This window comes from Pezoporus flaviventris, unplaced genomic scaffold (genome assembly GCF_033815535.1).
Source record: "Pezoporus flaviventris isolate CSIRO_AGI_PZ_B2104156 unplaced genomic scaffold, CSIRO_AGI_Pfla_v1 ptg000001l, whole genome shotgun sequence".
In the NCBI taxonomy this organism is placed as follows: Eukaryota; Metazoa; Chordata; class Aves; order Psittaciformes; family Psittacidae; genus Pezoporus; species Pezoporus flaviventris.
In genome coordinates, this window is record NW_026892549.1 from 42,084,496 (window position 1) to 42,098,086 (window position 13,591).

Sequence of the window (13,591 nt, forward strand, 5' to 3'; positions counted from 1 at the left end):
CTCCACCTGCTGGTTATGCTGCTTTTAATGCAGCCCCGGATACAGTTGACTTTCTGGGCTGCAAGCACATGTTACCATGTTAGAAATAATTAAAGCAAAACAGGTATGGCTTATGACCAGGTTTAATAGCTCATTGCCATATGAGAACTATAACATGTCAAGCTGGCAAACTAGTGATTCCTATCCCTTGAGAAAAAGAGCTTTCATTACCTATTCTACCTCAGCAAACTTACAGGAGAAGTACAGAAAAAGCAATACTAGTGAAGTCTTGATGAGGACTATTCTTGGAACAAAATCTAAGCCAGGTAAAACAGACAATTGCCTGCTAGAACCTGTTTTTATTAGATTATACTTTTCTGAAAAAATTGTTGAAGTTGTGTTTTTAGGAAATTGCATAAGAAGATATAGTAGGTTTTATATTTAATATGTGTTTTGTTGTAGGGTTTTGGACCTTTGTAGGAATGTAAAAGAAAGGATAGTAAGAGAATGCAAAGAAAAGGGCGTTCAGTTTGCTCCTCTTTCCACCTGCAGGTAAGCCTTGCAACAACCTAAATAATTTTTTGAATCTTTGATTAGTAAGAGAACTAAGGCAGAGGTCATCAAACTTGCTAGCTAGTAGGTAAAGTGCATCTATTAATGGTATTACAAACACTAGTAATCTTGATCTTTCTTTTTAACCTGGAAGTGGATTACATGGACAAGTGGATAATTCAAGAGATTAGTAGCGCTTGATTAGTCTTGATACTTACTCTTGTTGATATTAATGAGACTTGAGTATAATGACTTATAACTGAGAGTTGAAGCTCTTGGCCTTTAATCATTTGTGAAGTCTGGTCAAAAAGAGTACAAAACTAAAAAAAGTCCACCCTTTTAAATAAGCCAAGTAACTTTCTGAATTGTGTAATGTATGTCATACAGTGGCTGGCTTAATACCATAAAGCTTTGTTTGTAATGCAGTTCTCTTTGACAGGGTGACACAGACTTACGATGCAGGTGCATGTGTCTACTTCTACTTTGCCTTTAACTACAGAGGAATTAGTGATCCTATTCATGTCTATGAACAAATTGAGGTAATGTATGTAAGAGTGATAGTTAAGGGGGCAGGAAAGAAACTGATGTCCTATAATATATGCTGAACACATTGGCCAAGCTAACTGATTTTTTCAGGAAGGATCCTCGAAGTCTGTTTGTAAAGGTTTTATCACTAGCAGCTAGGGAAAGAGGTGCACTCTAATAGTGCACCAAGTAGAGAAAAGACTACTAGGTGAGTATGTTAGACATCAGCTTATGAGTGAAGTGTAGGAAAGCTTGAACTGGAGTTTGTTCTTGGATGGCAAAAACTATCAACCATAAAACCCAAATCCATGGGAAACAAGACTTTCTTAGTTTCACTATCTATGAAGCTACTTCTTTCATGTAATACTCAATTAGTCTTTAAAATACATGGTAAAACTATCAAGATATCGAGATCTTTTATTAACAGTATAGAGAATAATAAATGTGAGGGTCTTTCTTGTGCTATTTTAGAGAATTAACTACTGTGGTTATTTCTGTTTAGGCCTAGGTAAACACTGATCTAAGTCTGCTATGTTAGATTTGTTGTAACAGATGCCATTTGAAATGTGTTGGCTTTCATAATGTTTATTTGGAAAATCCCCACTTAAATTTATCTGCACACTTGAATTAAAATGCTTACCTGGGTTGCATGCCCTTGATAACTTCTGAAACCTCATACACCTGTGTAAATTAGTACCATAGCAACCATTTGACTAACAACAAAAATCTTGTGCTTTTGCTGTTGAATAAGTATCTTCTCTTTCCAATTTAGAGGGCTGCTAGAGAAGAAATACTTGCCAATGGGGGTAGTCTGTCACATCACCATGGAGGTAATGTTCTCAGTCTAATATTAGTGTCTTCAATATTGCTAAATATTCATGACTACATAGAATAGTTTGTAATTGAACTTTGAAAAATATTTTACAGGCATTAACTGAAATTACTGGGGGAGAAAAGGGGAAGGCCATCTCCTGGCATTCTTCCTAGGAATTTCTTGTGCCTTTGCCAGATTTCCATGGCATATGTCCCTAGACCTTATTTGCTTGATGTCAAATCACACAGTGTGGTGTATTTATGAGCACCAGCCTCAAATCTTTTATAAGAAGTCTATTGGCTTTGCGAGAACCTGAAAACGTAGTTGGTCAGTCTGTCTTAAGCAGCTTCTTCTGACCCTTGTGCATAGATGTATTCAGTTATGAAGACCTCAACTTCACAGTTTTAAGACAGCTTAGGCTGCTATGGCTAGGTAAAAGCCATTAGCCTTAAGTTCAGAGCATTTAGTGAAAGTATCTGCATAAAAGAGCTACTGACCTGAAATGGGCTATGTTGCAACCTACCATTTATTGTGTAATTGTTAGGGAAGTATTGATATTATCGGTGTGTTATGATTATTCAATTTCTTTTCTTGGAGTTTGGAAATTACTTGTCATGAGTTATTAGCCTCTTTGCAAGCTATTTTGTGCTTTTACTATTAAGAACCTATGGCATGTGTAAGGGATGCTTTGTATACCTTATGTATGCTTTTCCCACATATTCAGGTAGCCTAATTTGATTACATGTGTCCTATACAATGCTGCATACTCGGATGCATGCAAGACTTGTGAAGTCAATTTGACTTGTGCAGTGAACTTCTTAAGTGCGGCTTACTGGTTAAGTTAATGTATTTCTTATCTCTCCTCTCTTGGGGTGTTTGGTCACAGAAATAAAAGCAAAGAAGTAGTCTAATGGTATGAAACTAGATAAAAAATTTTGTGATTCTAATAAGGCTCTGTGTGTGTGAAAACTGAAAGGTGGAAGCTGTGCCTTAAAACATAATGGCAACTTCCTGGACTTGAAACCTTCAGCTGGGGCTGTTTTCAGACATCTAGCTTTGTGACAGAAACTGAATTTGACTCTGGTTTAGCAGTGTCAGGATATTGAAAGATGTGTAGATGATGATAACATGAGTGAAAACGGCTTCAGGATTTTTTAATACGCTCTTATTTTCCTCTGATTAAATCTTTAATATGGTGGTACATTGGACCAGTCGGCTCTCACATATGAGATGTGGAATTACCTCCTTGATGTACTGTTGTGCTCTCCCCTGCTGTGGCAGCTGTATTTTACTGTGCCTAGCATTTTATCCATTAACTTGCATGCAGCTGGAGCTTGTCATGTGTTTGGAGGTAGTTGCCCTCACCATATGAAACCTTGCTTACTGCGTATGTTGAACAAGAAAAAAAGCTATATAGCATTCTAAAACCCCTGCACATTTGAGCTTTCTGACTCCACAGATATGGAAAACTTGGTTTTTGTTAGACTTCTGCTGCTGTTGTATGCATGACTGCCTCTTATAAATATTTTCAGGTCTGAGTGGTTTTGTCTGGCAGTTCATTGTGTATGATATTCAAGATTCATTTTTTCTAGTTCTTAGCAAAAGTGCTGCTGAGAATTACTCTAACAGTGTTAGTTTTATTTAATGACCTTAAGGCCCTGTCATTCTTGGCACTGCTAAGACTAGTCTATTGTGTGGGGTAAAAGAAAATACTGGTGCAATTTCTTGTATTTGTCTTGTAATTGTGATTAATAACAGTTGTTTTCACTATCTGGAAGCAGTCAGGCTAGTTTGTCTGCCTACAATCACCCTGTGATAAATGGAGCTATTTTAACTCTGGTTTTGTGTATCAAAGAAAACAGATGTAGTCTGGGACTCGAGGCTATAGGAAATACAAAGCCTGCTTAAGTCAATCTTCATACACTCCTTGAGTGAAGAAGTGGTCATATATGACAGTTTGAGATGGTTAAAGCTCTAAATTACATCTGGGAAGTACTAACTGTAGGTAGATGCATAACTACAATTACGGTTAGAACTGAAATCATAATACTTTTAACCTTGTGAAGAGTCATTTCAGAAAGACTTTAGTTTGGATTCTGTTTTAATCTCAGTGTCTCTTCTCCCCTTCATCCAGGCTAATGAAAAATATTGTAACTTTTAGGCAAGACTCTCTAAAGGTAGCAATACTGTGAGAAGGTTTACATGTGTGTCCTTCCTTAGCCCCCCGATGAGTTTTGAGACTTAAAATTTGTAAGAAGCATAACATTTTTTGTTAATGGATTACATTAATGATCACACCTTACAATATGTAAGAACAACACATCGCCACAGAGAAAGTGCAGAAGTGTATCAGTATCAGCCTTGTACAGAAAGCATCTCATGGACACAAGAAGCTGTAGTGAAGACAGATACATCTGTGTAACAAATTTATCCTTTCAGTGTAACAATTACTTATTTTGAGGTAGAATATGCAGATTATATTTTTTATAAATCTGCGTAGAATTTCTATGATATTGCAACTTAAATTACTTTAATCAAATTGTCCTTTTTGAAGTCCTTCTCACTTTCAGCTTTCAAATATTTAATTGGTAAGTGTCATGGCAGGAGTGGCTTTCCTACTTTTAATGTTAGCATTTAACACTTGATAAGGTTTTGGTTTATATAATGAACTAGAACTTGCATTTAGGAAGAATCAGGCATATTTGTTGCTATAAAAATACACCCAAAATGCATAGCTGATCAGATAGGCACTTCTTACGCAGGGAGAATTCAGCCATTCTCCGGTATGTCAGAAATAGAGCCATATAGAGGAGGTACCAGACATTTTTGATCCTGACAGTCTTGTTTAAATGTAGTAGGTCTGTTGTTAAATTTGTTGTGAACAAACTGCTGAAAGGTTTAATGGTTTTAAAGTAATGTTTAATGTGTGACTTTGAAGTAGTTTCTTCTGCCTCCTTTTTCCATTTTACCTAAATGATGTGTCATAACATGTGACTTCGTAGACATTTTTGAAATGCACTTCAAAATCAGATGTTCTAGTTGCAGCATTCCCCTTGTCTCCATTTCCTACAGGAGATTTTTACAGTCTTCACCTTGCCTTGACTATGTCCTACACTTAGGAAAGGGATAGTGCATACCTCTGAACACAGTTTGATCCATCAGCTTTTCTGGCAATTGAGTATCTTCAGATTTGAGTCATGTAAGTAAGGGTTGCTAGAGCCAGTTAGCTTATAGTAACTTAGCATTTAAAAAGCAACATTAGGAATGCCAATTTCTTGTATGTGTAAGATTAAGTTTAGATAAATGATTCTCTAATCATTAGGACAAGCCTTAAAACCACCCATATGATGTGTCACACCTTGCATTCTTAATTCCTGTTTTATAAAATACATGCTTTTTTTGTATACATAATTTGATGAGCAAGTATCAGTAGATATGGTTCCTATATAAATACAATTATAACCCCTTAAGAGTACAGCATCAGAAGGGAGCTGGCTGGACTTGAGCCTGATTTCCTCTGTATTACCAAGCTAAGCACCCATGTAAAACTAAGGAAGAGTATAAAAAATTCATGATAGATTGTTTCCCTTGCAGGGAATGTTTTAACTAAAACTAGTTACTTACGGAAGCAATTACCAGCTTATGAGTTTGAGGAAAATACCCCCATTTAGCCACTTAAAGTAATAGAACTCATTTTCATCCACTTTCTAGACAAATTGACTAGAGTAAAGGTTAACCAGGTAGACCCTGTTCCATATGTTTAGGTATAGTATCAATTTCCTGCCAGTTTATGTAGAAAAACTAAAGAGAAAAAGTAAAAAAACAACCAAACCAAAAAAAAACCAAACCAACCAAACAAAAAAACACAAAAAAAAACCAGCCAACCAAAACAAACCACAAACCCCAAAAACCCAAATCAAACAAAAACCCCAAAACAAGCAAACAAAAAACCCAACACCCCCCCCCCCCCCACCTTATCTGCATTCAGTTGCATGTTTGACATTGCAATTCCTTGGCATCATTAAGAGACTGTGGCTTAACTATACACTGAAGTAATTAACCCACAAACTACAAAATCTGGAATTATAAAATTCTCTTATGGGGAAAGTTGAACACATTTTCTCCTCTATGCAGGAACATTATCTTCTTACTTGGAGACTGATTTTAAAACTAGATACTTTGATTTTAAAACCAGAGCTTGCTGTACAGATTAGTTTAAATTGTGACATTTGTGAGGCATAGAAGGTAACATTATGTGATAAGGCAGTTGTATTTTTCTACTTAGTCAGTTGAAAGTCTTAATAAAATAGGCATCTTCAGTGCCTTTTTCACCAAAGAAATGCAAACAATTTTGATTAATCAACATCTTAGTTGTTTAGATATCAAGTGAAAATGTGGAAGATGTTACAGTGATTGTAATTGTTAATTAATTACATAGTAGATGTCAGGTATGCTGGTCCAATCTATTCCAGCACTACCAGAGTATTAGATCAATGCACTGACCTTTCTCAGTATTGCAGCTTTCTCTGGAAGTGTAATAACCTCTTCAGCAGTTTCTAAGAGCAGAGAGATGCTTTCAGTCAGCTTCAGTAAGAGCCCCATCCTTCTTATGACCTCTTTTTGCTTCTTCTTTTCCAAAGCAGTTGTTCTGCAGTAACTGTCTCTGAGTTGAAAGGGCTGGAGCAGAGAAAGTCCAGAGCCATGTGCAGTGCCACTATGGCCTGTTTCCACTGAGACCAGACACTGCTACACATCTGTTCTGCATGGGTGTAGAATCTATCCTGGGTTCCATTAGTTACATTAAAACTTTCCTTACAGGGACTGTTCATATGTGTCCAAATACTTTACATTCCAGAGTGACAAAAGCAATTGCGGCCTGCTGTTTGCTAGGTCCATCCTTGGCAGCAGGGCATTTTGCAGCTATCCAAAAGCATTTTCAAGGATGAACAAGTGTAACTTTTATGACCCAGGAGAGCTATACTCCAGTTTTACCATCTTTGTGGCCAGCAGGTATGTGCTGACTTGACAAGTAGTTACTTGTTAAACTACTACAAATTGATTGTACAACATTATGCTGATTTGAGAACCTTAATAATATTATGATGTATCAGATAGAATCAGGTGAATTTGGTCTCACTCTTTAATTGGGAAAAGTATACAAGGCTGATAGTCTGTAAGTGGTAGATGCTTGGATAAAACCTGGTTCTGTGCATTGTTGTATGTCAGTTCTAGATAAATGGCATCATCTAGGCCTAAAACTAAAATGTCTACTTTCTGTAGGCTAGAAATAGAAAGGCGGTTTTCTCTAGTCTGTGGTAAGATCAGGCTTAACAGATCTTTTATTACTGGGGAAGCTCATGCTTCCTCATGAGCTGTTCTTTGGCTAGGGTTAGAGTGGAGTTCAGCTGCTTTACCACTTAGAGTTATTCCTATGTTCATGGTAACATCATTTACTATTAGGGCATTTTCTTCTTCCTTTTCCCTTCTCATCCTTGAAGCTAATCGGATCATCCTATGGAGAAGGAGGAGAATACTTACAGGGCAGCAGTAACCCAAAGTGAAATAAATATAAACATTGCTTTTCTAAGTGGTGCTCTCAGGTGCACAAAGCCTTTCCTTCACTTGGTCTATTTTTCCATTTAATCAGATGGACCAGTGTAGAATTCAAAGAGTGAGATTGCTTCAGTGCTTTTTAACTCTAATTAATATGAAAACTTGAGTAGCTGAGAAATCCATGTATATCTTATTGACGTGAACAGTAGAAGCAGAGGCTCAACCCACTGCTATCAAGGGGTTAAAATCTTTTCAGTGAAAATGTTTGTGAAGGACTGCTGGTAACTGTAGTACAGCTTTTTTTCTTTCCAGTTCACTAATCAAATGTATGTTAGATTTATTATTGCAAAAGTATAAACCATAGAAAATTTGACAAGATAGATGTGTAAATTATCACTTTGACAGAACTAATGATGCACTCCAAACACCTTCTGTTTTCCAGCACTTGGTGAGCGACTTCATTAAATATGCAACGACTGGTGCTGCTCAGACAGTAGCTCAGTTCCTTGTGGAATTGCATTATTACTGGAGGTGTAAAAGAGGCAGGCATGCTAGCTGTTGGGCATCCTGCTGTGATTCTAATGTGCTCCATCTTGTTGGAGCAGTTGTTTGCAGTCTTTTCAGGACAATTACATCCATAACCACAGGACACATTCACTGAAACTATATTACAGATAACAGTTGAGAATGGTAATGACTGTTCTTCAGCTGCTTGTGTAAGAGCCAGTGTGAGTGACCTGAGGTAATGGTCAAGCCACGTCCGTGATTCTTTTTTTGTAGCTGTCGTATTAAATTTCCCCAGATAAAATTTCACTACATCAGCGTGCTCAGACAGTCACGTTGTAGTGATGGTGTATTTACAGATGGGTTTTTGGTTTTTGTTTTGTTTTTTCTTGAGCTGGGATGCAAAATACAACCAGAGTTCCTACCACATGACAGATTATTTTGTCCTTCAGTTATGATCTTCACTCTTGACACACATGCTGCTAATAGTAGTTTTCTAGCAAACTGCAAATTTCATTCTTTCTCACATTGTTTTCTTTTCAGTTGGCATGTGACTAGCTCATATTCCTTAAGGTATAAACAAATATACCCTGTTCTCCAGAGGTGTCCCTGTAATTTATTATTCTGATGACAGTTTGATGGTTACACTGAGAACAGGGCACAAAAGATGGCTTGAATTTAGCTTCAGATACTCTTAAAGCATCTGTCTCTCAAACCTTTACTATATTGCTTCATACTGACAAATGGATTTCAGGCTGACAAGTTAAATGCTAGAGTGTGCTTAATGAAAAAAATGTCCTTTATTTTGAATGATCTGTTAAATCAGAGTTGATTAACTTGGTTAATTAGTAAGTGAACACTTGGCCATTTAACAGGACTATTGTGAGACTTAGTGAAATGAGTTTTTAAATCGCTGGTGTTTCAGCCTTCCTTTGTATTTGGTATATGTTGTGACTATCTGTTTTTAGATGGAAAAATAATCTCTTATGTAATTAATGATTTGAGCAATTTCCAGCCTGTGTAAAAGTTTTTGAATACAATAAGATATTTTGTTTTTTTTTTTTTAAGTAAGTGTTTGCTAAGCAGAAAGCTTAACTTTTTTTTTACTATTGAAACCAATACTGGTTTAAGTTAGATTATTGAGTTATGTTTTCACTTTAAAGTAATCAAGGGGTTCTTCTTTTTAGTAATCCCCTGTACAGTTTCCTACTTAAAATTAGTTTGGTGGCTTTTTAAAACGTATTATCGATTCCCTATTTTAATAAAGATTTCAGCCTAAACTTCCTCTGAATTTCATAGTTTCTAAAGAAAGTAGACAGTGTGGAACACAGTCTTCCTCTGGGAGTATGCTGAGCTTAATGAGCTTGATAGTCTGGTGGGCTCAATAAATCAAATAAAGCAAAACATTTCTCATTTTTGAATAAAAGCATTTATCACACAGTGTTTATTCATTCATGGTCACAAGATTGATTTGGCTCCTACAATCCTGTCATATATTGAAACACTTTGTTTTTGTTTTTCCAGTAGGCAAATTGCGGAAGCGCTGGATGAAGGAGAGCATCTCTGATGTTGGCCTGGGAATGCTGAGATCTGTTAAAGAATATGTGGACCCCAATAACATCTTTGGAAACAAAAATCTTTTATAAAGCCCTGCACAACATGATGTACTAAAACTTCTTCGAAATTACTGTTGAAAATCCTCCACTTTCATTGTACTGATATCCCAGTAATCAAATATAACATAGACTAAACTTTAAAAACTAGTGACTTTGATATTTTATTTTTTTTTTTGCTACCTTATTCCCCTCCCCCCAATAAAGTGTAATCATCACTGTTAATGTTTACGGATTTTTACTTACCGTGCTCTTACACTTTGTGCCCAGTGGGTTGTTTAAGAGTTATTACCAAGCAGGAAATGCAAACTTGGTTTTCCAAGTTTGGTTAGGCAACACAGTTGACAGTAGTTTCAATGCTGGATACTGCCAGATGTTTCTTACTAAAGCCTCCCCTGCAAGGAGAACAAAGACTAACAACAGTATTTTCTACAAAAGCAGCTGCTCAGCCCAGCCTCTTGCTAAAGGAAAGCTGCTAAAGAGACAGATGAGAAAACACCAAGGAGTACTTCACTGTACTGGAGGATTAAATGTGTGACAGGCTTGTAACCACCCAACACTTTAAGTACAAATGTAGGCTTTGATAAAAAAAAGACTATGTAAGTCAAAATATGTCTAAAAACTCAGTCTCTCACTGTAGTCCTATTGGGAAATCTTACACAATTGAGCTGTTCTGAGTTGTATTTGCATTGCTGGGATAATCTTAAATTAATTGTAGGTCAGTCACTAAGTTTTGTACAATGGACGTTTCTCACTGTATGTTGAAAACAGGTCTGTAACAAAACTTTGTGTTCATCTGTACTTCAGTCCTAGTGTGTATGGGGTTTGCTCCTGTTTATTTTGCAGAAATGCAAAATAATCTTTTTCAGTTAAAAATAATGTTTTGGCTATTCAAATGAAACTGCCCAGCACTGTCTTTTGAAACAGTCTTAAGAGTTTAATAAAACATTTAAGTGGACAATATACTGTCACCCTGGAAGTGAGATTTCCCTTTTTAGTTTTGTACACTTTCGTATGGCCTTTATGAATCGTTCACTTCACAAGTAGCCACAATTTTAATTGTCCATTAAACTTTAAGAAAACGAAAATTTTTTGAGCAGTATTGTGTAAGAGTACGCATTTTTACACTGAAACTTGAATGTTAATCAGTAAAACTAAAAGTATTTATCAATACTCATGATCCATTTTTAAGGTGGGTTCTTTTCTTAAATTATCCAACTTTTTGATAATTAATGTATATGACTGCAGAGGATGGAAAAAATACAGACTACCCTCTCTGTAGGCAACTGCTTCACAGGTATAGTGTCAGTTTGGACACCTTTTGTATTGGTAGTGCCCTTAATGAGGAGAAGAAATGAAATTGCATTTTGTTTTTAAACTCTTTTAGAATACTGTCTAATTAGTTTTGGTAATATACTAAAAAGAGTATAAAATGCTTGAAAAATACTGCATATCAGACAACTTTGCACTTGTTTAAAACCAATTTCAATGCTACAATTTAAATTATCAAAAAATGTGAACACTCAAAACCACTTTAAAATGGATGCTCTCAAGGTACATAAGGGAAAAGTTTATGATCCAGAAGTCACGAAACAGAATATTAATGTTATATTTGCAGTGCAGCTGGATTTATTTCCAATGGGTTTTGCTTCACAACATTTCAACATAAAAATCTATTATTTTCTATTTTTGCTTCTGGCCCCCAGAGTTCATATTTTGGCAGCAACGAGAACAATACAGGAGTAGTCTGGTTTAGGAAGCTGAGTCTTTGCACTGTGGTTAAGTGTTCCTTACGTACACAACGGTGTCTCAGCAAAGTTTATGCAAGGGACTTCTTTATTTTGCATGCTGCATTATGGTGACTACATGGCCACAGCTGGTGTCTTGCTGATGACTTGTATTGCTCTGACACAAGAGACCTTTCTAGCAGTTGGTAAATATAAAAGGTATTTATGTGCCTCAGTGAAAGTATATGTCTATGATGAAGAATCAATTTTGACAGAAAGTGTGTGAAGCCTTTTTGCAGAATGACAGCACAAACAGAACTAAACCAAGTAGTCGCAGCTCAGTAATACCAGTCTCTTATGATTTTGACATAAGTACAACACAACTCAATTTTCTAACTATGGTTTCCTTACTCCTTTTCTGTATGTAAAGATACATGGGCAAAACCGCTTATACTCTCTATTTCTAATCTTTAAGTAGCTACTGGCTTCTGGAGTGATTTAAAATGCAGTAAAGATTTTTACTGCATGTCAGTTGTCCTATGGGAAGGTGAAATATCAGGCTGTAAGGGTCCCAAAGCAATGTCACTGGATAGCTCTGAGGAAAAGATTAACTACAACTGTAATGGCTATTTTCTTTTTTTTTTTTTTCTAATGGCCACTCTACTGTTGTCTTGCTGAATATTTTTCTATCTTACACACCGGTCAGAGCTTGTTGAAATGCATGTATTGTTGACTTGTCTTTAACTTCACATTTAAATTTATAATCAAAGTAGAGGAAAGCGTCAAGTTTAGGAGACCTGGAAACGCATCATTACTAGTCTTCCACTACTCTTCCTTGTGTATTCTCTATCTCTTTCTAAAGATTTCACTTCCCTTAGCTGCAGCCTGTTCAGAGGTGGAGTTTGATCCATGCAGATCAGAAGCGTATCTTGGCATAACACATCACTTTTTCATTCATTCGACTGTTTTGGCTGTATGTGAGTTGCAAGCAGTTTTAATTAGTCTTCTCATGACTTCCAATTACTCATTTACTCATGAATTCCAATTCTGCTTTCTTTGAAGAGGGAAAGGTGCAGAGTGAGTATGCTTTGACTGGGCAATGTATTTAAGTTGGAGAGACCTTTATAATTTTGAGGGGGAAGAAGAAAATCTGTTAGAAATTGGTCCAGGGTCTAAATCTTACAGTCAAAGAAAAACATGACTCTTCTTGCATAACTTACAGTATATTTCTGAGTTAGAGATGTCATCTTTGCCTTACAGCTGTGAACAAAGGCCAGGCCAAATAGTTCTTCCATAGCAATGTTAATTAAGTGAAACAAATTTCAAAGGCAGCGATACATTAGCACTGAAATCCAGAAAACACAATTTGCTTCTCAATCCTGGAAATGTTTGTTTACCAAGGTAACTTAACTTTCTGCAAATAAAGCCAAACTTTGTCATTTTAGTGTGAGATTAACTGTAAAACATCAATTGTAATGTTAAGAAAATATAGAACCTTATATTATTAATAAAAAAATGGGCCTAAACAATTACGTGGTTCTGTGCTGAAACTAAACAAATATATTCTACTAACTTGTCGTATTTGGTTCACTTTACCGTGATGATGAGCTCTTACCTAAGGAAGACTATTAGGAAGGTTTTGACACTTGCAGAGAGAAATGAGATTGAATTTGTAAATGTATGGCAATAGAAGCTTTGCTTTTGTGTCCCATGTAAAGCAAAATGAGAGAATTTCAGTGAAGGAAAGGCAGATGACCAAACAAACACCAGTCTACTCAGCTGAAAAATTTTACTTCCTCAGTATTCACTGTTTGGGCAGCAAAGGGACCGCATTCAACTTCTCTAGGAAAGTTCTCCTAATATAATACAGGGACATACCTTGTCTGATTTAGCTTTCCCATATTTCAAAGACCCATTGTATTATGCTGTTGCAAAGAGGTGTGCAGTCTCCTGCTGTTGATCTCATTTAAGACCTCCTTGTTACACGTCCTGGAATTTACTTAGAAGTTCAATGTGCACGAATGCATCATGTGTGAGCAGAAGAGTTGTTTCTCAGTTATCTGCTTCATTGCTATAAAGCCTTTATGCTCTTTGAGCTAAAATGGCTGAAATCATGTCTTGCTTGAAGAGCTATTAAATTGTCTTAGTTAACGCAGTTTCTTCAGTGCACATTGTTAAAAACCCACAAAAGTCACAGCATGCAGGTGACAGGCGAACTAATGACATGGTTCAGTTTGTATAACAATTTCTCAATATGATCCAAATTTCTTTTGTGTGCTTTTTCACAGGAAAGCAAAAACTACCTGACATCAAGCATTTTATTT

General features: G+C 36.3%; 1 protein-coding gene across 2 annotated transcripts in view; it reads left to right on the forward strand.

Moving 5' to 3' along the window:
• Positions 1-12,688, forward strand: part of AGPS (alkylglycerone phosphate synthase) — an 80,538-nt gene extending 67,850 nt beyond the window's left edge. For both annotated transcript variants that reach the window (XM_061454299.1, XM_061454290.1), the window contains exons 17-20: positions 442-531; positions 971-1,070; positions 1,829-1,886; positions 9,452-12,688. In XM_061454299.1, coding sequence (XP_061310283.1) covers positions 442-531; positions 971-1,070; positions 1,829-1,886; positions 9,452-9,573 — 370 coding nt within the window. In that variant the 3' untranslated portion in view covers positions 9,574-12,688. The remainder of the gene's footprint in view (positions 1-441; positions 532-970; positions 1,071-1,828; positions 1,887-9,451) is intronic.
• The last annotated feature ends 903 nt before the right edge of the window (positions 12,689-13,591 follow it).